Source organism: Cephus cinctus, unplaced genomic scaffold (assembly GCF_000341935.2).
Source record: "Cephus cinctus unplaced genomic scaffold, Ccin1 Ccin1_scaffold0230, whole genome shotgun sequence".
Classification (NCBI taxonomy): domain Eukaryota; kingdom Metazoa; phylum Arthropoda; class Insecta; order Hymenoptera; family Cephidae; genus Cephus; species Cephus cinctus.
Window position 1 is genome coordinate 1,294,776 of NW_014332946.1, and position 24,860 is coordinate 1,319,635.

Consider the following 24,860-nt stretch of genomic DNA (forward strand, 5'->3'; position numbering starts at 1 on the left):
TTTTTTATAGGTTATCTTACATAGTTTAAAGCACGGGATTAATAAATTTAATTATCCTTGCATTAGTTTTTTCTTATTGTTTTTGTTGAAATCTTGTGTGATGGATTATTGGATACAAATATACGTATAATTTGTATTTTTGGGAATCTTTTACGGCATTGTAAAAATCTGTAGCGTGGATCGACGGACCTAACAAGGATGTATTTTTTGTTAACGTAATAGACTGTATTTATGATAAATTTGATCATTATACTATGATCCCTTCTCTTTTCTCTTTTTTTTTTCATACGGACTGTTTCACTGTGGATGATATTTAAGACAGACGTGTTATATGTGTATGCACATTAATAATTGTATAATGGCGCATTGTAATCTTTATGATTCGCGTACTAGAAATTGTCAGGAGAGTCACGGTTTACGACTCGACGGATGTGCAATTTGTCAAAGATCTTACGTTATCTGTTTGCAGTATCGCTGCGAGGTACAAAAGTACAGTAAATCTCAAAGGCACAATTATTGTACCATTCTGCCGTATACAAGAATCTCAAATCCAAGTATATGGGTGATACAAAAGAAAATTATAAAAATATGATATTTAATTGTAACAGAAAGATCATAAGTTGACATCTTTATTTTATTCGATAATTCTTAACGTAATAACAAAAATAATCTAACGCGTGACAGTCTATACTTACCGTATTATGGTACTACAGTCGTGCCATGAGGGTAACTGTTCTTTTCGTACAGTTACGAGGCTTCATTTTTCCAGCAACAATCAAGAAAGAGCAAGAAGCTAGCCTTGCAAGCGACAAGCAAAGAGAGTCAGATTAATATCAAGAGAAACTTCCATAAACATGATACTTAGGGTGCTTTCACATCTGAGCTATTCGAGGTATCACTAACGAAGTCAAGGGTGCTTTCACATTTGTTTTCACGGAGAAGTCGATTATTGATCTTTGGTAATTGATGATCCTGCTGATTAAAAAATGTGAATATTAATTAGAGGAAATTCGATATATATATTGACAATTCAAAATGGAGTCTCAATGTATTTGAATTCTTATTTGGTTTTTGTTTCAGGTGCATCTCATGCACGCATAGTTCGTGACTTGCTCGAACTTCCAATAGTGAATGACATGAAAATTTATTTTGCGTGTCGCCTGTCGCATTGTGCAATATTCGTAATTCAATAGAATTACACCGTGGGATTGAATTTTTCGAGACTGACAAATTAATTGTACCCATGTACACAATGACTGTTAAACGTTTTCATAAATGCGTAGGTATACGGGTATTACAAGAGAATGTTACTTCCCAGAGAATTCCGGTAAGAGTAATTTAATTAAAAGTATCGGAATGACGCTCGTTAAGTTTTTACTTTGTTTACTATGATTCGTTCGACGTGATAAAAAATATATAATAATCGAAAGACCAGCTAGGTTTTAGATATGATAGAAAAATTCCTAGCTCGGAAAGCGTAACAAATGTTGATTTTCCTAAACAATTTATGCCTGGTATACATTAGATAAATAATTGAGCGTAGATACCTTTGATGGAAATCAATGAAAAAGTTAATTATTTCAGTAATTTATGTTTCTACTGCAATGATTATCAATTTTCTATTCCGCAACAAGATAACTACAGACCGTAGCGCCTGCCAATAGACTAATCCGAATTTATAGACCTCATACAATTTTTCCTATACAACGTACGGTACTTGACATTATTTAATAAGTGCAGCTGTTGTTAGGCTGTACAGCTGTACAATAAGTGTACCTTATTGTGATTTTCAAGAGACGTACTAACAGTCTGGTGTACTTCTAAGATCTTTAAGATACTGTATTAATACCGCTATTGTAAAGTATACCTATTACTCGTGTGCACCTCGTTGCCTATCCACAGGCGTATTCGCCGGACTAAACGTTGCTTTACGCATAAAATAGAATTAATAGCAATACACAGGAAATTGCAGAATTTCCGTTATTTCATTATACTGCTGCCTGAAGATCTTGTCACCACGTCCTTTGAACTCGTATCAAGCAAATCAGCTGCTTTAATTATAGCATAGTTGGTAACGGAAAAAGAAACGCTTTGAGACAATAAATTTTCTTACAATATATGCAAATTTCGATTCAACACCATAAAATGGTGTAGGGATTGCAATATACATATATCAATTACTTAATTGCTAATTAATTTTCTACCGTGTATCATTTAACGACAGTGAGGTTCAAGTTTAAGTAATAAACATTTGTTTCTACCGAATAACCGTTTATTTCAGTTTCGAATACATTTTCTGTAAGAAAATATAATTCGTTGATTAAAAGAATTTTAGGACAAAAGGACTCGCTGCGTTAAGGAGAAGCGTCATAGAATCTTAAAGTTTTTCAGGAGCAGCAGATTTTCCGCACATTGAAGCACATCATAGGACTGCCCCGTCTAAACGATAATTTGTCCTTAGTGACGTTTCTCTTAAAACTGTTCATCGTGGAGCAATGTATAAAGATTTGTTAGATGTTAAAAATTAGTGACGTGGTAGGCAGATAGAATACCAAATAACCACATGATGTACGACAAGTCGAGAATTGGTGATTTAAAGTGGCTACACTTCATAAAAATAAAAGAAAGTATAAAATAAAACTGTTATCGCTACAGTACACTCTGATCGATACAGTGATACATATATATGTGTATATAATTATTTACCTATGGTATATACATGTATATACGCTAAGAAGTCAAAAGACTACGAATTAGACTGATTAAAGTAAAAAAATAAAGATACATTTATAAAAGTTACAAGATTAATTTGAACGAATGGATTATTTCATAAGACCCTTCGCCTTGAAAAGGTCCCTCATGAGACCTTTCAGATACCCTATCTCACGCTGCAGATCTTTAACCTGATTTTCCAACTTTTCATTGTGATCGGCGAGTTCGCGTTCCTCGCCAAGTATTTCCTCGACTTCCAGTTTCTTCTTTTGCCTGTAACGCGTCGCTGCGTTCTTGTTCTGTTCCTTCTTGCGCACTTTTTTATCCTCAACGTTCGGTCGAGAATAAGGCTTGCGACGACTCTTAGAGGAAGGTCCCGGCCGCGATGTCTCAGCGATGGGTACGCTTTCTGGAGTCCAATCAGGATCATCGACAGAATCCTCCGATGACATGTAACTGCCACCGGAGCTGGTGCAAGGGCTCGCTGGTGGTATATCTTCTGCGCACGAACGTACGTACTCATCAACAGCTGCCAATTCACGTGCCACGTCTCCTCCAAGAGGCTCCAAAGAGACGTTCTCCGGGTTCCACTGTTCAACAGGGAACATTAGCTTGGCCTGGGACGCGGGGAATTGTCCCAGGAAGGACGCTTGTTTTGTTACAGGAACTGTCATTGTATGGTAGTTTGATTGCTGCGTGATCATGGGCATTGGCATTGGTTCGAGAGGCTGTAGGGTTACTAACAGCTGTGTACCAGTTGGTGGAATTTTCAATGGAGGTGGTGACTGCGGTGGTGTTAATGTTGATGAACCGATTGGAGGAGTTATCTGATGACATGCTTCGACGTCTCCCAGGACGCTTTCGAATTCTTGCAATAGCGTCTGGGTGGTATCCTGCTGCTGATGCTGTGGCTCCTTCACCAACTCGGGATAAATCATCCCACGGTTCTGGACACATTCTGGGGCTGGTAGCTCGTCGAATATTGGAATTTCTATTTTCTGCTCCAACCAATTCGAAAAGGGTTCTGCGAACAAGAGAGAATATGAGTTTTAGTTGGTCGGACTAAAATTTTACATGCTTTTCCTTAACTTTTGCTTTTCTTAAGGACGAACAAAGAAATCTTTCTGAGCTGCTACGCCAGAGCTGATATTCTGGCAAAGCATGACTTTTGTAACGTTTGTTCGTCTTATCTGTCTTTTCTATTTATACATAATAGTATTCAGTGATTATTTAGAACGATATTGATGCACGTTTATATAAAGTTATCTTACTTTTTATTATCTTTTCATTTCTCTTTGTACAAGTAGATGGTAGATCTCCTCGTATACTTCTGGCCAAGTCTCAACAGAATGACTGTATGCTGGACTTTAATCCCAATATAATATAAAATGCTTGTCCTTTACTAATCACTCTACTTTTATACTAGGGTATAATAACAATAATACTTCTCAATCTCCTCTCACCAATTAATTCTTCAGTAGAATTATCAGATAGTGAAATTTATAGTGTCAAACGAAACCAGCAATCCAAAACCATATATTAATAATACTCGATTAAAATAAGAAAAATGGTTTCATAAGAAAACATTCTGATTATTGGATCAATAAAGGTATTACGTACTGATGTTGCTTCAAGGATAATTGAATTATTATTAAACACTAGAATTATTCATTTTGCAGTATAAATTCCATAGAAAAGAATGAACAAATATTGTTTATCCCTTCTTCTTACGTAATGTAACGTGCAAAGATATAAAGGCAATATATCTATATAATCTATCGATATCAATACTCTTAGAATTCCTCTGCCATTGGTTTCCCGTCACGCTAATTTACTCCTACACCAGTTCTAACAATGATGGATTTTGTCGACTGCCTTCAAGCTTCCATTACATTTTTCTTTCTTTTTCTTTTTTTCTTATACAACTTGCCATTCCAATTGGCGCCACGACAACTTTCAATTCTGTGACAAAGAAAAAAGAAACAATCATTTTTATCTTAAAAAATCTGAATGGCTCGAGCAGCAGCCATACGCATAGGGTGAATATAGACCGACGCCAGATAAATAATTTTTAACGACAAGGTATAAACAATGATCATTAATTATACCTGTAACTTCAAGGAAAATATCGATGAGCTAACAATTCTTTCCGTAACATTTTTTTTGCTCTCGTCCATATTTTCCTTCGCCCCTCGATCATCTTATCGTCAGCTACAGGGTGTGGCAAATAGTCCATGTAAATGTAATCTCATGGACGCGCGCAATAATAACTAGGAAAACGAGAAACTCGTTTTCTTATTTTTTCTCATAAAGAATAGTATTTAACGAGGTTCCCCCACTCCGAACGCTATTCGCTTTGCCGGCAAGTCAACATGAAGTCGTTAGCCATCCGTGACGCGTGTTATTTTGGAATGTTACGAAAGACCGATAACACATGAAATATATATATGTATATGCTATATATGTTGCTAGGGGATACTTTGGGGACGATATCATTTACGAAGTCGCTATTTTGAGGATAGTTTTAGGGACTGTCCTCAAAGATTTTCCAGCGTAATGACTGTTTTGAGGACCATAAAGCGAAAATAAAGTCTCACCAAATTTATTTATATTTTTTTCAATGTTAGGCATCCAATGTTTGTGATGGGCTTAGAAACGTTTCGTTAGGTTAGGTCATTTCCCGAGGTAGTAGTTTGAAAAAAAAAAAAAACATTAGCTTGCTATTGTGAACGTCCCTTGATTTTTCGTGTCCCGAAGTATCTCTTTGAAAGAAAATACATAGCTTATAGGTAACATTTCTACGCATTTAATAAAAGACTTTGTACTCTTGAAGATAATAACGTGAACGAAGATAAAAATTAGGATAAATTCAACAAGACCAGTTAAGTGGAGCGAAATGTACACGTTTGCACAGACAAACGCTAAATACAATGGTTAGACGTATCGATAAAAAAATCCGCGACATCCCGGCAACCTGAAACAATACGTGACATCGATAACGTGAATTTCGTCTATTAATTTCCCATGTTTAATTCTTACGTATTGTCATTCATATATACTCAGTCTGTAAGATATTTGTATAGTTTCGACATCGGTGGGTCCCGATAAAAATATTCGTTGCTTTTTCAACGAATAAACCGACTCGTACAAAAGTTCAGCACGTTTTGTTCCCAACGGATGCGACTGTCGATTACAGTTTCGGTCTTATCGAGAAGGGAAAAGTAAAAAATTTTTTTTATAAAAAACCAAAATTCTCACCAGCGATAACAGCCTCGTCTAAGATTGTCTGAGAAAACTTTTTTTTGGTAAACTTTTGTTTTTGTTTTTACAGAAAAATCTATCTTGCTCAATGAACCCTTGTAGGCTGCACGCTGTATAGCAACTGCTGCTAACTTCAGACTTCTAACATCCTGCGCCTTAACTGTCTCTGATTGAACAAATCTCAGTAACACGTGCGATGCGAAATCATTTGCGACACTTCATTCAAATCAATTATGAATCACTGTGCTGTTTACAGTGGATCGGATACCTTGCAGACCTTGAAACGTATAAATCTCTATCGCAAACACGATTAACGATAACGTTGACCTCGAACTTTTTCTCTTTCAATTAATTTTACAATCTGATACAATAAAGTAGCAGCGGTTTTGGGTGGTGACAAAATTGAAGGTTGAAACAAATTTTTTGTAACAAAAAATCTTTCCACGACTCGTTTATAGCGATAAAATCTTATTACCGATCGAGCATCGATTATTCCCACCTTTGCCGTATATCTTCTCCACGGTGTATAATGCGATCTGACAATTTCCTATGTTCACACTGAATGCGATTCGAAGCCGCGCGTCAGAAGTTACGCGCAGATGACGCAAAATGTAAATGACAATGATCGTAGGAGCACGGATAACATGAGAAAAAAAAGAGACGATCGTACAAGGCAAAGAAACTTTCACCAAAGGAATGCGTTTAATTGATAGCGATTATTTATTGGTTACGGTTTATTGGTTTTCTTGGAGCGTGATCATTTTTAAAAAATATTTAATGACAATCGAAAGCAAAATTTTTCGCTTGTATCGATAATCTCGTCGAATCTTAATTGAATGTAGGGAAAAAAAATTACGTACATGTTCAATATAATAATCCGAAATTATTTAGGTTATGTCAACACGATAACGTTAAATGTCGGCGTTTTTCACTATCGTGAAAGAATTTCTCGCCGGTCGCACCCGTTTGGTGATATTGGCACGAGGGAATCGTCGTTGCTTGACGCCACAGCCCAACGGGGAAGTAGAAAGCCGATAAAACCGAAAACTTTGAATATCTAATCAAGGCGGCCACGATAAGATTTCAGCTGCCGGGTAGAAAGTTTAATAACGGCTATAATAAACAATTTGTTTTAAAAATACTAAAATATAACTTTGTCGTGTTTTTCAATTTTGAAAATAAACACAAATTGCACAGATTGTCAGGTGATAATGATTTATTTTTGAAATTTCTTTGAATATGCTATACGTATACGCTTTTATAAGTCTCTATCAGTCTCATACATTCTCGTATCACAACGACAAGCCTAACACTGGTTATGCTAATACGAACCAAACAGGTTTCTTCGCCGCAAACTCACGTCGGAATCCGCGCAAATACTAAAATCCGAAGGAGCGATGCTGTACAGGAAATAATTAAAATTCCAAATTTTCGTAATTTATTTTCTTAACTCGATTTAAGTACATTCAATTTCACGTGCATCGTGATCGTAGGTGATTACCAGATTGTTGAAAAAAAATCGCAAATTATATTATTTCAAAATTTATTAATAAACATGACCGACCGATAGTCAAGAACAACGTTAGACTTCTTGGAAAAAGAAAATATCTCGTAACACTATTGCGTTACGTATCGCGACGTGTGATAAGGTGTTTTTTTTTAAATCAAAATACAAAAAGTCAACGCAAGTACTGTTCCTGTATTTCAAAAGACCAATTCTTGAAAGGAATGCTGATTTTAATAAAAAGAAGAAAAAAAGATTACTCAACAATCTAGAAACTTCCATCCTGATAAAGAATTGTATAGACGCGTATAAGAAAAAATTATTAAAAAAAAAAAAAAAAAAAAAAAGAGGAAGCGAAGAAATGTACAAAAAGTAAGATGAACAAACAAGACCAACGCAGAGAATATGTTGTCCCTTTATTTATGTATAAGCGAATAAACTTTCTATTCCCCGTCGATTAAATTGATGTCGCAAGTACCCCCAATGGAGTCGAATTAATATCAATTTACGATCGGCGTGTCCTTGTAAAAATTTTATAGCGCTGTAAGATATTTGCGTTTCCGTTTGCTTTTATTTCGCGACACTCGCAGATCCCCGTGCACCGATACGCACGAATTTCTATATTCGGAATTACCGGCCCTGACCTACTTTTCATAAGAAACTTCGCTCCCGCCACGACTCTCCTTTGACGCTTCCTAACATATCTTTATTTAAATGCCGAGGGCAAGAGGTTAGATAAGCCAGTATTCTGCATCGGCAGTCAACTTGTATCTACAGGGTAGAGCGATATATGTAATTCCGAGGTAAACATATGTTCACTGTTGCTACCTGACTGCTACGCCATTTTATACATCTTGTACGATTCTATTGGATTTAAAATAATTCAATATTACGCGTTGGATGGGAATTGAAACATTTTTTCTAAATTTTTTTTATTTCTTATCGTTACTGAGTACCCATATAACTAATTGATATTTCTACTGTTCTAGAACAAGCGGTCTGATGATACTCGAGTCATCATCCGTGGACGTGACGTTCTTACAGTGAACGGAATAATCATATTCCAGCACGGAGATAAGTCATCGTCTTTTTCCTTTAAAATTTCAAGACTGACTTTTATATTTCTCATTCAATGGATTGAGTACTGTATTTGATCGTTTGCCTATTGAAATTCGGATAGGTTAGGTTATGCATGTAAATCGATTGGTCAATAAATTGATCATTAACTTTTCGTCACCTAATGATTTGTATTCATTGACAATAGTAAGAAAACTATTCGTCACGTATTTCTAGGATTGGATAGCGAAGTCTCTCGAATTTTTGAAATATTCTGATTATATCGAAACGAACGATAGTTACGGATGCATTTAAATTCCATTGGATTAGAATTTTGAAATATGTTATTTCAACGAAAACAAAAAAAAAAGAGAAAGAAATGTCTCAAGACCTTTTATCGACTATCGCTACAATGATTAATGTAATATCTGAAGCACTGCTTCTGGCCTGACGATACCTACCTTATGTTTTTTTCCAATAACTTTTGTATCTACAAGTCTTTGAAATATCTTATCCTGGCCGGCTTAAAATAGTCTGTCTCCACAATGCCATCTAGATTTTTGTGTTTTTGTTTTAAAGTACATTAGAGTATTAGACATTATCTTGACAGTGGTCACGGGATTATTGGTAGGTTCGATAGCCTTGACCAGACACCTTCAATTTTTCACGTTTAGAAGAATTCAAAAATTTCGCAGTACGTAATAAAAACTGACAAGTGCAGCCTGATATAAACTTCGCATTTTTTGAAATTTTATAAAATCACGTGAGATTAACAATCCCACGTGTGCCTTCCGGGGGATTCACAGGAGATACATTGTGACGCAGGAAGGTTTAAGCCTGATTTCCCGTGAAGCGTACTTACAATTAGTCTGCCCGCGTAATTTGCGCCAATAAATTACATATTGTTGTTAGTTTTCCGGTGGATAATAGAACGAAATTGAGGCTTCGCAATTGGCTGCGAGAAATACGCGGCGCTAAGTACGCTCCATCTGACGGCACTCTTAAGACCTTGGCATTTGTGAATTGCAAGTGGAGCCAACTTCACGCGGCTGGCGCTTTCCTGGCGCGCAACAGACATAACAGTGAAGTGCGATAATTCATACAGCTTCATCGAGAAACCCAGCAGTACGATGTTGTACATAAATTGGCAAGAGAATATGCAACGAAGAAAGAGAAACAAAATATTCCGACTAGCAGTTATCTTCGTCGCGCGTCCGATGTAGATTAAACGTGTTTCGCGAAGAAACGATCGTAAGAAATAAGAAAAAAAGCAAGCTGAGAAGAAAGAGAAAAAACGAAACATAACAACAATCACAACGACTGCGTCCGCCATTCTCCGATACCGGTTAAGCTCGTATCCGCTCGACCTTCCACGCGGATCTTGTAGCCAAAAACTATGAAATTCTTATGTAGAGTATAGCCCACCGTCGATCTAACCTAACTTAGGTGTTACTTTTAAAAGCAAGAAAAATATAAAAATGCCAACGCACTATTGTCACATGCCTGAGCGCGACAAATCCATATTTTCACAAAGCGACGGTTAATAATTTTCCAAATTCCTGGATCTCTATCCAAAACACTATTCACGATAACCTATTTTACCATACGCAATGAGAAGTTGTATCTGTCGTTAACAGTTGTATCATAAACGTACCGCCATAACAGAGAGCAGCCATCATTCCTAGTGCGAAGCGTAAAACAGTTTCTTATGGGAAAGGATGATCGAAGGTAACCAAGCAAAGGATAGGGAAAGGATGCAGAAGAGTGTTGTATGAGAAGATCCTGCGTTGTTGAATAGCGTCAATGGATGTTGTATCGTCCTATTTGGAGAAGACGGGCTTGTTTTAGCAGCGACGCGCGTTACGATTAAGTCCTTCGATTCGCTATTGTGATTCAACGTCTTTTCACTAGTTTTTGTGATGCAACAATGATCTCTCGGTTCCACGTGTAACGATAGGCGAACTGCATGCTATTATACAACATTAGCACGCTCCAACATCGAGACGCTGGATCGATCACTTGTGTCACCTTTGAAGATGCCAGTATCACCAGACACGAAACTCGGGCCTTTATAACCTCACGAAAACAGGCAATTCCATAAAACGGATTTTCAATTATGGTATAACCGTCATACCCTCGTGTATACGCGAGACACAGGCACAAATAAAATCTAGATAACAATCCTCGACGAAATCTATATCCAGACTGAACACTAGGCGTGCTTGAAAATAGCAAGAACGGTTACAGATATCTGTTCACTCTCGATTCAACCAATTTCACTGCGTAGATTCGAATTATTACCACTTTATGTTATTTATGCATAATCCGTTATGGTAGAAGCTGCAAATATTTATACGATTCTAGGGATACGTGATGTCGAACAGTATCAGAACTGCACTACGGGACTCTGGACTATTACCGACTGACTGACGCACTATCTAAGTCGTCGGCGGGGAATATACTGTAGTGGCATACGAAGCGCCAACCGTGGAAAAGGAGAAGTGGGATCTGGTAATGGTATATCGTGTAGCAGTGTAGCGTTTCTCGGTGTCTCCAGACCAGCAGGGATTTGGCTGGCGCTTATCTCTTTGGACTTCCCCCTTCTTTACACACATTGTGCAGCTCTCTCACTTTGCTTTCGATATAACACAAACCACTTCCACTACCATTGGCCGATACTTTCTGTTACCATGCCTTCGAGCTAAGCCTCCCCCTCTCTCTAGCCACTGTTTTTTTACTCCTAATGGTTCTACTCCTACAGCGTTATACTTTGCAGGCGGCCGTACCTACTTTGCTTATGTCTCTGCCGCTAGGTTTGCGGGTAGACATGCTTGTCCTAGAGGTTAACCAGTTTGTTCCACTCTCTTTTTTAGTGGAATAAAAAAGATTTGGAAAAAATTCTCTACCGTTCATAAAGCACGTCGTTAATACTATTTAGACGTTTGCAACGTGCATTCTCGATACCGAAGGGATTGAAACCAAGAAAAGATCGGAATTGGCTGTTAGAAACTAATGGCACTACGTTTACAACTATTGTTTATGGAATTCTTTTGGTAAATTTTATAAATACCTTTTGCACGAAGACCATCTTTTTCTAAATTAGGGTAAAATCTGATTCTTGTAATATGTTCGTATTTATCATAAATTGTTAGAGTAACTATCAGTTTCTTGGTGCTATTAAATTTGTTTTTTTTTTCAAACAGTAAATAGGGAAAGCTAGTTTAATTATCTCAAGGTATTTTCTTGTTTTGCAATTCTCATGCAATTAAATTTTATGAATATTACACCTTAGTTAGTAGTAGTTAGTTACACGTTATATATGTTATACAGGTCTATTCAGATTAAACGTGTCAGATTAATATGATAGTCCTTGGACCATGCGTTATTTGGCATTGTCATGGCATCAAATTTCCTATGCTTGTCATACTTGTCAATTGAGAAAAATTGTTATTCTTTCTCTTTTAGCAATCTCTTTCCAGCTGTCAATTCCTATTAGTAAACTTCTACTGAATCAACCTGTAGTCCTTTAGACACAACTTTTCCTTGGATCAAACAGGTAATTTTCTAGCATAGAAGTCCTTCGCATTTCCCCTTCCTACGTCATGCGAATAAACTACTTCAATACTGCCAAACACGTTGGTACTATTCCGACAGCATGTGACAAACATTATCAAGTATGCCTTTCGAATCTTTGGACACGCGTATGTTAATCTGATGAAGGTTACCAATTACCTTCTCCTTCGAATATATCCATACGCGTAACCTTAAAGCATTGACGTTCGCATTCATCTCTAGATACAACGTAGGAACGGATATAAAATGAACTGAGGTCATCGAACGCACAAGCGACATGAAAATAGATAATTTTACTGTGGATGAGACATAATCATTGCAACTCTAAATATAGATTTTAAAGAATTCCTTTTGATAAAAGAAATCTGCGATGATCCTTTTACAGGATATAATTTCTTTACGCACATATTGAACTCTATTGTATTATATATGCCACGACAAGGCTTTTATACTTGTCGTTTTTCGGCTCGACAAATTTCTGTCAGAAATGAAAATATTGGAATAGCACTTAGGGATATTAAGTGTATCTTCGTGGATTGAGTGAGTCTTTGCGAATATCAAGCAGATTGCAATTCCGATATCCAATCGATTTTCTTATCGCTTCTTACAAATTGACGGAACCTTGATATTATTTTTTTTTCTTTACTTTTTCTTCTATCCGTTTGTTCCTGATAGCCTAATTCACCGGAACGACACGTGCATTTCCATTTTTTGTTCATCGTATTAGATCTGTTAGTCAGGAAAATAGTTTTGTGTTGTAACGTATCTTTTTTTCAGCGAATTTACATATTTACTATTATCGTGTAACAGCGTTTTAGGTACTGTGAATTCTCAATTGGAGTTTTGAATATGTATGGCAAGTTCTTAAAACTATAGACTGCAGCATAATAAAAATTAGTAATATTGTTAATCGATTTCAAGAATTTACTGTGAGTGTCATACCAGGAGAGACAGTGATTGATTTTTATTAGAATGATCACGATATTAAAGGTTAATTTAATAAAGTAACCTTGACACGTGGAAAATCTTTTGTGGAAATATTCCTTGCCTGTGCGCAGATGCGATCGACCTTCTCGAAGGAATTAATAATTAATATTTGATATCGATTTTAATAAAGTGTCCATTTTGTCTAAATCAATTACCATCCCTCCATAGGATCCTCTTACTACAGCTACCCCAACTTCCTGTTAGAAAAAGACGTTCCTCGTACTGCCTAAAAATTACTTCAAACAAAAAGAAGATACTTGTCACTCCACATTAATACACAGATTACGAGATTTAGTGGTTAAGAGTGAGGAAATAATTAATATTTATATGTCAATTACCTTCTTTAATCCATTCGTCTAGTTCCTCTAAAAGTTTTGTAGCCACTTGTGCTCTTGTCGGATGATCATCGTACATATGTTGTTCAGTAGCATTGCTAGGTGTATCTACAGGTGTCTCATATTCAAAAGAAAGCCATTCGTCGTCATTGGTGTCCGGTGGCGGCGTCCCACTAGGGGAAATAGGCTCGACCTTCCACGTCCACATCTTTTGGTCCTGATTGGATGACATTGTTGATGCGAGTCCAATAAAATTGTGTTAAAAATTGGTTAAAAGAAATTTGTGTCGTCGTAGCGACGTAGCTCGAAATGAGCGCCATTTTGGCCCTGAAAAAAATAAAGAGAAAAAATTGTGCATTAGACATTGTTTCGCGTTTTGTAGGTATTTGTTATTAAGCGAAATTATATATTTTTTGTAACGTAAATATAATCGGGTAATAATATTTATTACATTGAATATTTTTCAATTTGTGAATTGACCATTTTTTGTTACGTGGTTTTTAATCTGACATGCAAGATTTTATAACAGAAAGTTTTCCGGTTCTGGAACTAAATTGCGAAATCAAATGATTACAAATAAAAATTGTTTAATAAAACTTAAAAATTGTCCGTATCAGGAAATATTGCGCAATACCGACCTTCTGTAGCAATTTGCGTTAAACATAATCATGCATTGGATATACGTATAGCAATCGTTATACAAAATGTTATCACAAATGTCACCTTTTTTTTGATAAAAATTATCCATTGCAAGTATTTAACAAATAATATACTCATCGCATCTAACTTAGCATATTTTTAAATTATAATACACAAAGTGTAAAGTTTTTTAATTTACGGTAAAATTTGGCGGGAAATACTCTCTACATTTAAATCGATAGATGACTTAATATCGAGTAGTTTTTTTTAATTAAAAATTCAAGATATCAATTTCTTTCAGCAAACGCTTCATTACAGTTATCCATGTTCTCTTACGAAAAAGGCACAAAAAATCGATCGCTGATCTACTTTCTACACAAGGCGAAGATCGTGACACCGAAGTCATTGGCCTCGAGTATTTTTTCTGATAAAAATTCTCCATTTCGTATCCACAGCGTTTCAAGTATAAATCGATAGCAGACAATTCCACACGATTCTTGAATTAATTCGTTCTCGTAATTAGCGAAGATGACGATTATTGGTGTTATATGATGCAATAATTAATGACGTCATGAAAAGCATCACAGTACAGTAAAGTCTAAAGTACAGAGTCATTGTAAAAGGAAAAGCAGGAAAAAGCATAATGATAAACCACGACGACAAGCAGAACTCAAAACACTTAAAGTAAAGAAAAATGAAAATTAGAAAAATTTGAGTTAGCCAATATCTCGCTACGTTCCGTAACGTGAACCACGAAACCAAGATGGCGATTCGCCTGCGACAACCGAATCGATAGCTCCGCGAGCGTTTGTCTTTACTTGCCGATAAAAGCCCCTCAAAATCACCGAGTGTATTTACTTACTCCATTATTATTTGTTGCGTTGGCACACTTGCGTGTGCAAGCCGTTTTCCGACTAGAAACTCATCTTCACCGTGGCGTAGAGCGAGGATACAATAAATACGTCTGCTTTGCTGATTTCATGGAGGAAGAGTGAGAACATTTCGTTTGGTGAGATGCCGCAAGCTATGTCACGTGACCCAGCCAGTAAACCCCCACTAAACTGGGCACTTGGATTCCTGCCAGGGCCGTAATTGATGGGTGCCTCGTTGATCTAATCACACGTATCATCATGGGGCTGTATCGCGACGGGAGAATAAGGTAAAATACAAAGAACTTTTCTAATAATATCAATGATCTCGAAAGGAAATAATTGTTAATTGATTCTCAGCGTGATAGCCGATATTATGAGTTTCTGTCACGCGTAAATAAATAATAAAACGTTGATGACGAAATGTCGTATACCCCATTTGGAAAAATACGCTGGATGAGACGAAGCCTGTTTTGCAAGTTTTAATATAATTTTATACGCACGGACGACTGTTTTATGGATACCAACGTGCGTTTCATGTTACTATTAAAACACGTGAAAAATTTCAACGGCGCATTTGTCTACCAGTTGAATTAACGAAAAGCACGTTGACGCTTATTTGACAATCGCGCGCTATTACAACCTTATTAAAAATGTACGCTTTTCATCGCGCTGAACTGTCGATAATTATGAGATGGGAACTTCGTTACCGACCGAGAACGTCCCGATAAGCGACGGACGCTTATACAAAATGATGCATCACAAAAGTCGCATCTTCAATCAATTTAAGTAATGTGAGTGGCTTGATGTATCAAATTACAGTGCGATATATATACAGAGATAGTACGCTTATGTGTTTCAAATTATTCTCAAATAAAAGTTATACTCTGCAGTTTCTTACCCTACAATGACTTTTGACATTAATCATATCTTTTACTCAAAAAAGCAATCTTCACACGCAAATGTTTGTCATTTTTATCAAATACTTAATAACTTTCTCGCTGTCAGTACCGTTAAAATAGAATATTTATCAAACATTTCGTGCAATTTATTACTCATTAAAAATGCAAAATATTCACAAATTCCTTTCAAAAAGAAAAAAAAGTCTTTAACTTATATTACTCAGTTCATCCTCGGAAATATAATGTTTTTGTTTTAGGCGTCACCGACCTTCTCATTTTATACTATCTCTTATTAAATCGTCCTGTGGTTCACCGTCTCCCCAGCATCCGTCACGCTCTCTTATAATTCCGTCGTTGGCAAAGCCAAAGAGAAGCCACGTAACGGTGTGCTCTCTTTTGTGACGTGAAATCGGGATGAACGCAGTGATGGTTTGTCCGTTCAGTGGCCGTTGTGCCTAGCTGTGCCCGTTCTGTGAAGCGTACAGTTGAGCGACAGTATACTACTCGGTTACCTCAGGAGGCTTAGCTTACTGCTATTTTGTTACGCGAGTCAGTTACTTACGGCGGGAAGAATAAGACGGACGATTCGTGAAAACTACGTGGTGTTTTACGTGCTTATAAATATATTTCCTTTAAATAACTCCTTGTGCGGTTTTCAAGCGGCGCTAATTTTTTAATAATTTTAAATAGGGTGAGACGTCTTTGTCTTTTTAAGTGAAAAATAACACAAATGTTTTGAGTCGTCGCTGCAATTTATTTTGGAAAAAAATCGCGCAGGAACAAATTGTCAATACGAATGAAAATCTGATAAAATTCGTTGACCACGTTTTTCGATCAATTTCATTTCTTGCAAGATTATTCGATTTTGCTCTTCTTTGTTCTCGCGATAGTGGCAGGAAGCATTTTCTGAACCATCCAGTTTTTTTATCTACAGTGCGTCGACTTATGCTATATACCATTTCCGTTGTTGTATTCGATGTCGTCTGATTAACGCCGAGACAGTCTTTTGTGTTAAATTCGACACAATAGTAAATACGGTATATTGCGTGTTTGAAAATTTAGACTTACCCGCTGTAACGTTAGCACTGCATAAGGGAATTCGTATATGGGACTAATCTTATTATGTATTATTACATGTGCGCAAAAGGCTGTACGATATATTCGCTTTTAGTTGTCTACAATTCCAATGTAAAATTCATGCACAAGGTAGGACGAATAATAGAAAAATTACGTGAAAACGAAACGGATACGTGTGGCTAGAAAAAATATTATTTTTTTCTCCTTCTTTTACTAAAAAATATATCATTAAATTTGTTTTTTTCCAAAAACCTTTTTTCGACCGATATTTTTGAATTGACTGTAAAAACTATATCGAGCGTCGAAAAACATTCTAATCGTGTTTCCGCGCTCCAAATATTTTGTTTTTAGTATTCCGTCAAAAGTTTCTTTACTCTTTTTACCGTGGAAATTTCGATCACCGTGACTTGCACGATGATGGCATTAAACGTCAGCGGAAAGTGATGATCAAACTTTTCGTTGTATTATCTGATATTATCACTGTACGCAGATGCTATAAAGTATATTGTGATAACCCTTGTAGAAATTCAAATGATATTCATTGACTTTACTTGAAAAGGTGAATATATAAAAGCACCAACACATCTTGGAAGCCAAAGACAATTGTGGACTTAATATGAATATCGAATTCGAGAATCTGACGTACAGAGTACGGGACCGAGGTCATTCAGGTTAGTGATCCTTAACGATTACGATTAATGGTAATTAATAATTAATATTTAATATTGATCGTTACAAAATAACAAAATTTAAAATAATGTTTCGTTAATATTGTCAAATCACTCCGATCTTTTTACCAACGTATGAATAACATAAAAATATGTTTTTACTTTATAAATAATAGTTTTCATTATCACGATAATTGTATGTTAAGTTATTATTATTTTTTTTTTCCATTAAAGTTCGTTCCCGTCAAATTCTCAACGATGTCACGGGTCATTTTCGAAATGGCGAACTGTCTGTGATCATGGGTCATTCCGGAGCTGGAAAAACGTCTCTGCTTCACGCAGTCTCCGGCTACAGGTGTGATGAAAACACATTAATAAGTAATTGCTATGCATGAATTCGAATGATTAAGCTAAGCGTGCATTTACTTTCATTTCCACTCACAAATCTTAATCGTGGAATATTTAAGACTGCGAGATTTGTGCTATTTAATATTGTCAATGCTAATGGCAGTACATTAAAAAAATAATATGAATCTTCTTCGTTCTTCAGAACCTTAGGCGTCACCGGTCGTCTTCTTGTGAACGGAAAGCTTCGCGACAATCGTGAATTCCGTCGACTCAGATGTTACATTACGCAAGAGGACCTTCTTCAGCCTTTTTTGACTGCACGTGAGGCTATCAGGGTCGCTGCTGCTTTGAAACTTCCAGCCATTGCAAGAACCACTAAAAAAGCCTTCGAGCAGACGGTATTAGGAAGAAACGCTTTTATGCATGACTTGATTGGAAGTAAAAAATTATAATGGGTGGACAATTCCAAATTTACGGATTTTCATTTCACTGCAATAACACGAAGCTACGATGGTATTAAGCATTTTCTACTGTAGAGAAAGCCAGTTACGCCAGATTGGTTCACCATTTTTGCAACATCGTACAGCTACGTGCAAGAACTTCAAACGAGTTGTTTTTGTACTCCACAATAACGTTGAAGCAATTTATGATGATAACTCGAAAATTAATTTTACATTCAAAACACAGTCGGATTCAAAACACAGTTGATTTGTTTTCATATACATATATAAAATTATATTTTACAGGTGGAAGAAGTCTTGGCAAAAATTGGACTTACGGAATGTGCAGATGTAAGGACAGAATCGTTGTCAGGGGGTCAACGTAAAAGATTATCTATAGCATTGGAATTGGTAAACAATCCTCCTGCATTTTTTCTCGATGAACCAACTAGGTGAGTCCTGAATAAGAGATTGATATATCATCAATTAATATTGAAGTACCGAATAGTTAAAAGTATAATTTTTATTTGCATAGTGGTTTGGATACAGTATCTTCTGGACAAACGTTACGTTTGCTACGAGACTTGGCGCACGATGGAAGTCGTGCTGTTATATGCACTCTGCATCAACCAAGTGCATCTCTTTTTAAGCTACTTGATAGAGTTTATGTAATGGCGCATGGACGTTGTGTTTATCAAGGAAAACCAGATTCCTTGATAACTTTTCTGGAGGAAGTTAATCGACCATGTCCTACCCATTATAATCCAGCAGATTTTAGTATGTATTTCAGTTGTGATACATGTATAAGTCATTTTATAAAAGCTACAAGAATTTTATGTTGTAATCATTTATGCATTTTGATCTGCAGTCATTGAAATAACGGAGGATGATAGCAATATTGAGTTACTATCGAATTCCATTGAAAATGGCAAAAGAGATATTGATGGATCCGAAACAAGGGAAGAAAAAAAAAGTATTATAGATTCTGAACAGATATGTCCAGATTTTGAACAGTTTTATGATTATCCTAATTCAGGATGGCATCAGTTTACCGTTCTTCTTGGACGAATGCTCTTACAAATTTCTAGGAATAAGGTAAATTTATAAAGATGGAATACATTTATTTTCAGATAATTACTTCTGACACTTGTTACATTCATTTTTTATTATTCTTTTGCTATCCGTAGACTGGATTATGGGTACAGCTGTTCCATTATCTTTTATGCGGTCTAGCTGTAGGTATTGTATTTTATAATCGAGCACAGGATGGTTCCCAGATGTTTAATCATTTGAAATTTTGCATCGGAGTCATCATCTTCTTTGCCTACACTCATTTGATGGTACCGGTCTTAGTCTGTGAGTTTAATGAATAATGAAATTAAGTTTACGCTAAATAACTGTTTATATATCTATGTAGTATATTTACAATAATGGAAAAAATAAGATATTAATATTATTGATTTTTCTAATTATTATAGTTCCAACGGAAGTGAAACTGGTTAAAAAGGAACACTTTAATAGATGGTATGACTTAACGCCATATTATGCTGCACTAACAGTCTCAAAATTACCAGTGCAGGTAGATTTCATGAAAATAATCTATAGCTGTCAAATGTCAATTATACAAATATGCTAAAACCTTCATATCTTTCAGATATTCCTAAATATGATTTTTGTCTCACTGGCTTACGGCATGACAGGTCTACCACATGAAGGAATTCGGTTCACGATGTTTTCATTAATTGGAAATGCTGTTTCGTTAGTGGCAGAAGGTATTGGCCTGGCCATCGGATCGGTATTCAATATTACGGTAAAACTTTTTTCCATCCAACCTTCTTATCTCATTGTACGCAGTAAGTTAATCCTTTCATCCCAAAAATAGAATACAAATATTACATTATTATCCTCGTATACAGTAGTGACTTATGATTTCGACTATAATGTATGGGCTACTTATGTAAGTAACGTCACGGAGTAGTACGTGACCTCTGTAATTTGATTAACATATTGTCATACTTGGCTGTCAAAAATGCCCTTGAAAGAACAAAATTGTATAGTTATTTCGCAATAGTTTCTGTATAACTGGATCATCGCATCAATGTGCTATTATATGTGCTAATATATTTTGCTGCGTGACTATCTGCTCAGTGTATAAATTAAATCTTTGGAAATTTTGACAACAATAATTATTGTCTTTCGTGTAATTTTTTTTTTTATTTACCATGGACATGTTCCGAAATTACTGTCAGGGAAATTTTGGAATACACCCCATATAGGTATAATTTTCTATGCATAATTCAAACTTGTATTAAGAAAAAAATAATGTTCTTTAATGTTTTTGTTTAACAGAATGGATGTGCGGTCGGACCAGCAGCAATTGCACCTTTTCTCGGATTGGCCATTTATGGTTTTGATTTTGCCAAAGACATACCCTGGTACATGAATGCCTTGATGAGATTGAGTTTTATTCGCTGCGGCGTAGTAGGACTGGTTCTGGCAGTTTTCGGTTATGGCCGTCAACGACTCGAATGTCCTAAAACTGAGATTTATTGTCATTTTGATGATCCTAAAGTGCTGCTTCGATATTTGGATATCGATACTGTATCGATTTGGAGCGAGCTGTTATCACTTGTTGGTCTCATGTGTTTCTTCCGTGGCCTTTGTTATATAGGATTAAGATATAGATTTTCATCCTTTACTTAACAGCATTTAATTAATCAAATTGATTCATTGGAACTTATTCTAGTAATGATATCAGCTTGATTGAAATATTTTTGGAAACTCGCTGCTCATATATTTTCAAGTTTCACGGTTTGAAAATACTTGCGCGATAATTATTCATATTATAAGGATAATATATGATAATAATAATAAGCATATAATAGTATTGTTATTGTTACAATACCTATCCTAAGATCCATCAGTGATTTTTTTAAATGATAATGCTTCTGAGTGTTTTCTTGCGATCGCTTTTGCAGTCGTTTTTTGGATTTGAAAACAGAAAATGGCCAGAAAAGCATCAATAATTGATTATTTCTATACACACAATTTTTTTTGTACGAAATCCCACGGTGTTATCATCTATGCAAATATTTTACTGTTATGTTAAACCTGATATATTTTTTCAACGACAAAAATGTGTTTTCTTAGCATCAGAACTAAATATCTAAAAACAGACACTGAACCATTAATGGATCAATATGCCACTGTTCTATTGATGTAAAATTTTATAATTAAGATACGCATTAGTAGGGCTTATATAAATTTTATATTTTATATTAATGACATAGCAGAGCGGTGACGCACGCTATTCGTATATTTAATTATATTAGAGCATTGACAAATTCTTTTGTTAATATTTATATAAACCAAAGCATATGGGAAATGTCGCACGTAATTTTAATATTACGTGGACACAGCTGTTAGTAAACAATAAGAGAGATTGCCCAGTACAAATACAGGAACAGAAAGTACGCAAACGCCCTATTGTTTATGACAAAAATGTGAAATGTTACACAATCTACACTGCTCAGCAGATCAAATAAATAACTTCTTGATAAACATTCTTCTTTCCGCATACGTATAAACGTCATTAATTTCTCTTAAACACGACACGTATTTTCATCCTCGTTAATCATCAGACGAGTGCAAATTGGACTTTTGTAATTTTAACCGCTTATAACTAGTTAATAATTATCTAATCGAGAAGTTTAATACGATTTTTTTGGGGTAACGAAGATTGAGATTTCATATGGCATTGCTAAAATTTAAATAAAGTTTCAATAGAAAATGTTTTACAAAGGCCTGCGGAAGAAAAATGAAACAAAATCTCATAAATGGACGCTCGTTTTTTCAATTAAACGATTCAAAAAAATAAAAGGAAATTCATGTAAATTTTGACTAAATTGAATATTAGATATTTTCAGATTGGTGAGAAAATGTGATAAAAAATACATATATATATATTCCACACTTGCACGTCCTACACGTGCATATTCGTATTCTATACGTGTTATATATGCCAGTTAGACGTATTTGGCGTTAATTTGACGTCATCTACAAAGATGAGTAGGGAGATGCACAACACTACGGTTTTAGGCGATACCAAAATCATGGCGCTAAATCGTAGTGGCGAGTCCGGGAGCAGGATTTTGTGATCATCGCCTCCGTTGACAATGCGAATCCCGTCGTAACCGAGCTAAACGTGAACACGAACGTGCAGTTTGGCGAGCAGATGTTCTCCGCTACTCAACGCTGGTTCCTACAGCCACCCTTAGAACGAGACCGGGAACTACAGAACTTCTCAAGAACTGTTGAAACATCTTAAAGACATTTTTAAGAAAGTGCGGTGCCAACTAAACATCCGTGTAGCACCTCATTTTTCACTAAATATTATTGGATCTTGATTTACTTTCAAAATTTATTCAAAATATAAAATTGAGGCTAAATCAAAATCTCGCAGCATATACGGAGTAGATAAAAATTGAATTGAAAATGTAGAATATCGAAAATAAGTTACGTTCAAATTGAAATATTAATAAATTAGATGTTTGGAACATTAAAATAATTAATTAAATCAATAAAGTAAAATAACACTTAGAAATTCGAAATTCTGGCTAAGCATATTTGGAAGTACTGGAAGTTGCCAAAAATTGTGTGCGCGCAAATTCGTCGCGCAGGACTCGGTGGGTGGGAGCAGGCGAAGAGTGGGGGGGAGCGATCGAGGCAGTGCCCGGACTCGGAGCGCTCATTCCTCCTCGAGCCGGTCTCCTATATACTGGTCTCTTGGAGACACCCCCCTTATTCGTCTCTAACCTTCTTCTTTTTTTATATTTCTCTCTTCTTTACTTCTCCTATTTCTTTATCTTTCATTTTCTACTTTCCTTATTTCTTTTTTACTTTTATAACTCTACTCCTTACTTTTCTACTTCTTCCCTTCTTTATTATTATCTTCTTTTCCTTCTTCTCGTTTCGCTTTGTTCTCTCTTACTTTTCCCATTCCTTTGGTCGGGTCGAGCATATTAATTCAAGTAGTCATATAAGAGTAGTCACCCTGTTAGTGCAGCTACACGTAAAGACCATGGTGTCGGGGGTTGCCCTTCCGCCTCATCCGCTGAGCTTGCTCAGTGGGTCGGGCCCAAGTTGTGGCCGCAACAGGACCTTATGGGTCTTTCGACGGGGGACTTGAGCCCCCTTAGGGTATCTACGGCCATGGTCTTTCGTATAGTGAATCTAACCAGGTGTCTAGCTCTCGCGTATTTAGTTTAATTTGTTCGCTTTGCTAAAAACGCTCCAACATGTCGTTGACCCTTGGGCACTTGTGTGGGTAGAGACGATCCTATGTGTCGGTGGGGAGGTCGGAGGGGTAGTCCGTTGACTCTGGGTAAAGTCCTATTTGTGCTTGTGCTTGGGGGTCTTCTTCACTTGGGGTAGGTGCGGGTGCTATTGAGCACCTGCTAGTATAAAGTCACCCTCTGTCGGAGACATTTTGCGCGGGGATATTATATTGCAATGATATATTTACTATATCTCTAATGGAATTGTTATTGCTAATCTTTCGCAAACCATATATGTATGTACATCTGCACTTCATATACTGTATCATTATCGTATTTGTCGAATAAATTATGTTGAAACACTTATACGTGGATATTCTTTTGCCCTCTGCGAATATCCCAGAGTACGAATGAGTTCGTCTCTCACTTACTCTCCTCCGTCCGAACTGCATCATTCTCCTCCTCCTTCACCCTTATGTTTTGACACCCCTTTTCGGCTATGCTCCATTTTCACTGCCATTATTTCCATTCCATCCTATCGTGCCCTATCCTAAAGTGCCCTATCGCGGTTTGACCTGATCTTTTAAAATATCAAGGAAAAAACCCTAAATCCAACCCTCTCCGAGATACAGCTGATTTTCGAATTATATTCGGAAGTATTTTATCGAAAGTTCACTAGTTGTCTCAGAGGTGGCGCCACTTATCATGCCCCTCTGGCGCTAACGTATGACAACGAATCGCCAGCACGTCAAGTGTCAACGATTGTAATGGAGACGGTTGGCCCTTTCTTCGAAGCAGCGACAGTAAAAAACGGCTAATATAAGTTCACAGTCTTTTTCCCTTGTTCCTTGTGAATTCGCATTTGATTAGCTGAAAACTATGTCGGTAGGAAAATCTTTTTAAAGACTCCGGCGCTGAGTGCCAAGAGTTTTGAGTTTGAAATAAAGACTCGTGTATTGACCTTCGATCAGAGCAGATCGCAGTTGATATATACGTTTCTATCGTAACGTTCACTTTTATTTCGTAAAAATCCTTTCAAATTCGCAAGGCGAGTTTCCACTTTTTACCAACGGGACCCAGCAGATATGAACATCGAATGGAATTTTAAGAATTTCACGGAATCAGGCGCTCGGAGCGGTACGCTCTGATCAAATCAAGAGACTTGGTCGAGTCTCGCGCCAAGTACAGGCAACCGGCTGTACAGGGCGCAGCG

The 24,860-nt window shown here is 36.4% G+C and overlaps 2 protein-coding genes and 1 long non-coding RNA gene across 16 annotated transcripts; 1 reads left to right on the forward strand and 2 right to left on the reverse strand.

Annotated features, from left to right (window-relative positions):
- Window positions 1-2,254: 2,254 nt before the first annotated feature.
- On the reverse strand, window positions 2,255-15,079 carry LOC107265644 (activating transcription factor of chaperone). Of its 3 annotated transcripts, XM_015735329.1 has the most exons (4): window positions 14,930-15,079; window positions 13,432-13,755; window positions 13,249-13,329; window positions 2,255-3,736 (listed from the first exon to the last, which is right to left on the reverse strand). In XM_015735329.1, the coding sequence occupies exons 2-4, from the start codon at window positions 13,658-13,660 to the stop codon at window positions 2,823-2,825; spliced, it is 1,224 nt and encodes a 407-aa protein (XP_015590815.1). In that variant the 5' UTR covers window positions 13,661-13,755; window positions 14,930-15,079; the 3' UTR covers window positions 2,255-2,822. The 3 variants fall into 3 exon arrangements, with proteins under 3 accessions (XP_015590815.1, XP_015590816.1, XP_015590819.1); XM_015735330.1 differs by lacking the exon at window positions 13,249-13,329; XM_015735333.2 differs by lacking the exons at window positions 13,249-13,329; window positions 13,432-13,755; window positions 14,930-15,079 and adding an exon at window positions 10,188-10,969.
- On the reverse strand, window positions 4,622-7,994 carry LOC107265648. Its single transcript, XR_001537257.2, has 2 exons — window positions 5,971-7,994; window positions 4,622-4,674 (listed from the first exon to the last, which is right to left on the reverse strand). It is a non-coding gene; the product is annotated as an uncharacterized LOC107265648 (long non-coding RNA).
- On the forward strand, window positions 14,850-22,765 carry LOC107265641 (ATP-binding cassette sub-family G member 1). Of its 12 annotated transcripts, XM_025082934.1 has the most exons (14): window positions 15,074-15,226; window positions 15,297-15,730; window positions 16,096-16,529; window positions 16,986-17,044; window positions 17,475-17,586; window positions 17,818-17,938; window positions 18,134-18,329; window positions 18,678-18,823; window positions 18,907-19,148; window positions 19,240-19,466; window positions 19,559-19,727; window positions 19,850-19,950; window positions 20,026-20,181; window positions 20,721-22,765. In XM_025082934.1, the coding sequence occupies exons 5-14, from the start codon at window positions 17,532-17,534 to the stop codon at window positions 21,072-21,074; spliced, it is 1,767 nt and encodes a 588-aa protein (XP_024938702.1). In that variant the 5' UTR covers window positions 15,074-15,226; window positions 15,297-15,730; window positions 16,096-16,529; window positions 16,986-17,044; window positions 17,475-17,531; the 3' UTR covers window positions 21,075-22,765. The 12 variants fall into 12 exon arrangements, with proteins under 12 accessions (XP_015590811.1, XP_024938702.1, XP_015590801.1 ...); XM_015735315.2 differs by lacking the exon at window positions 16,986-17,044 and having other exon boundaries at window positions 17,267-17,586; XM_015735318.2 differs by lacking the exon at window positions 16,986-17,044 and having other exon boundaries at window positions 17,406-17,586.
- Window positions 22,766-24,860: the final 2,095 nt, after the last annotated feature.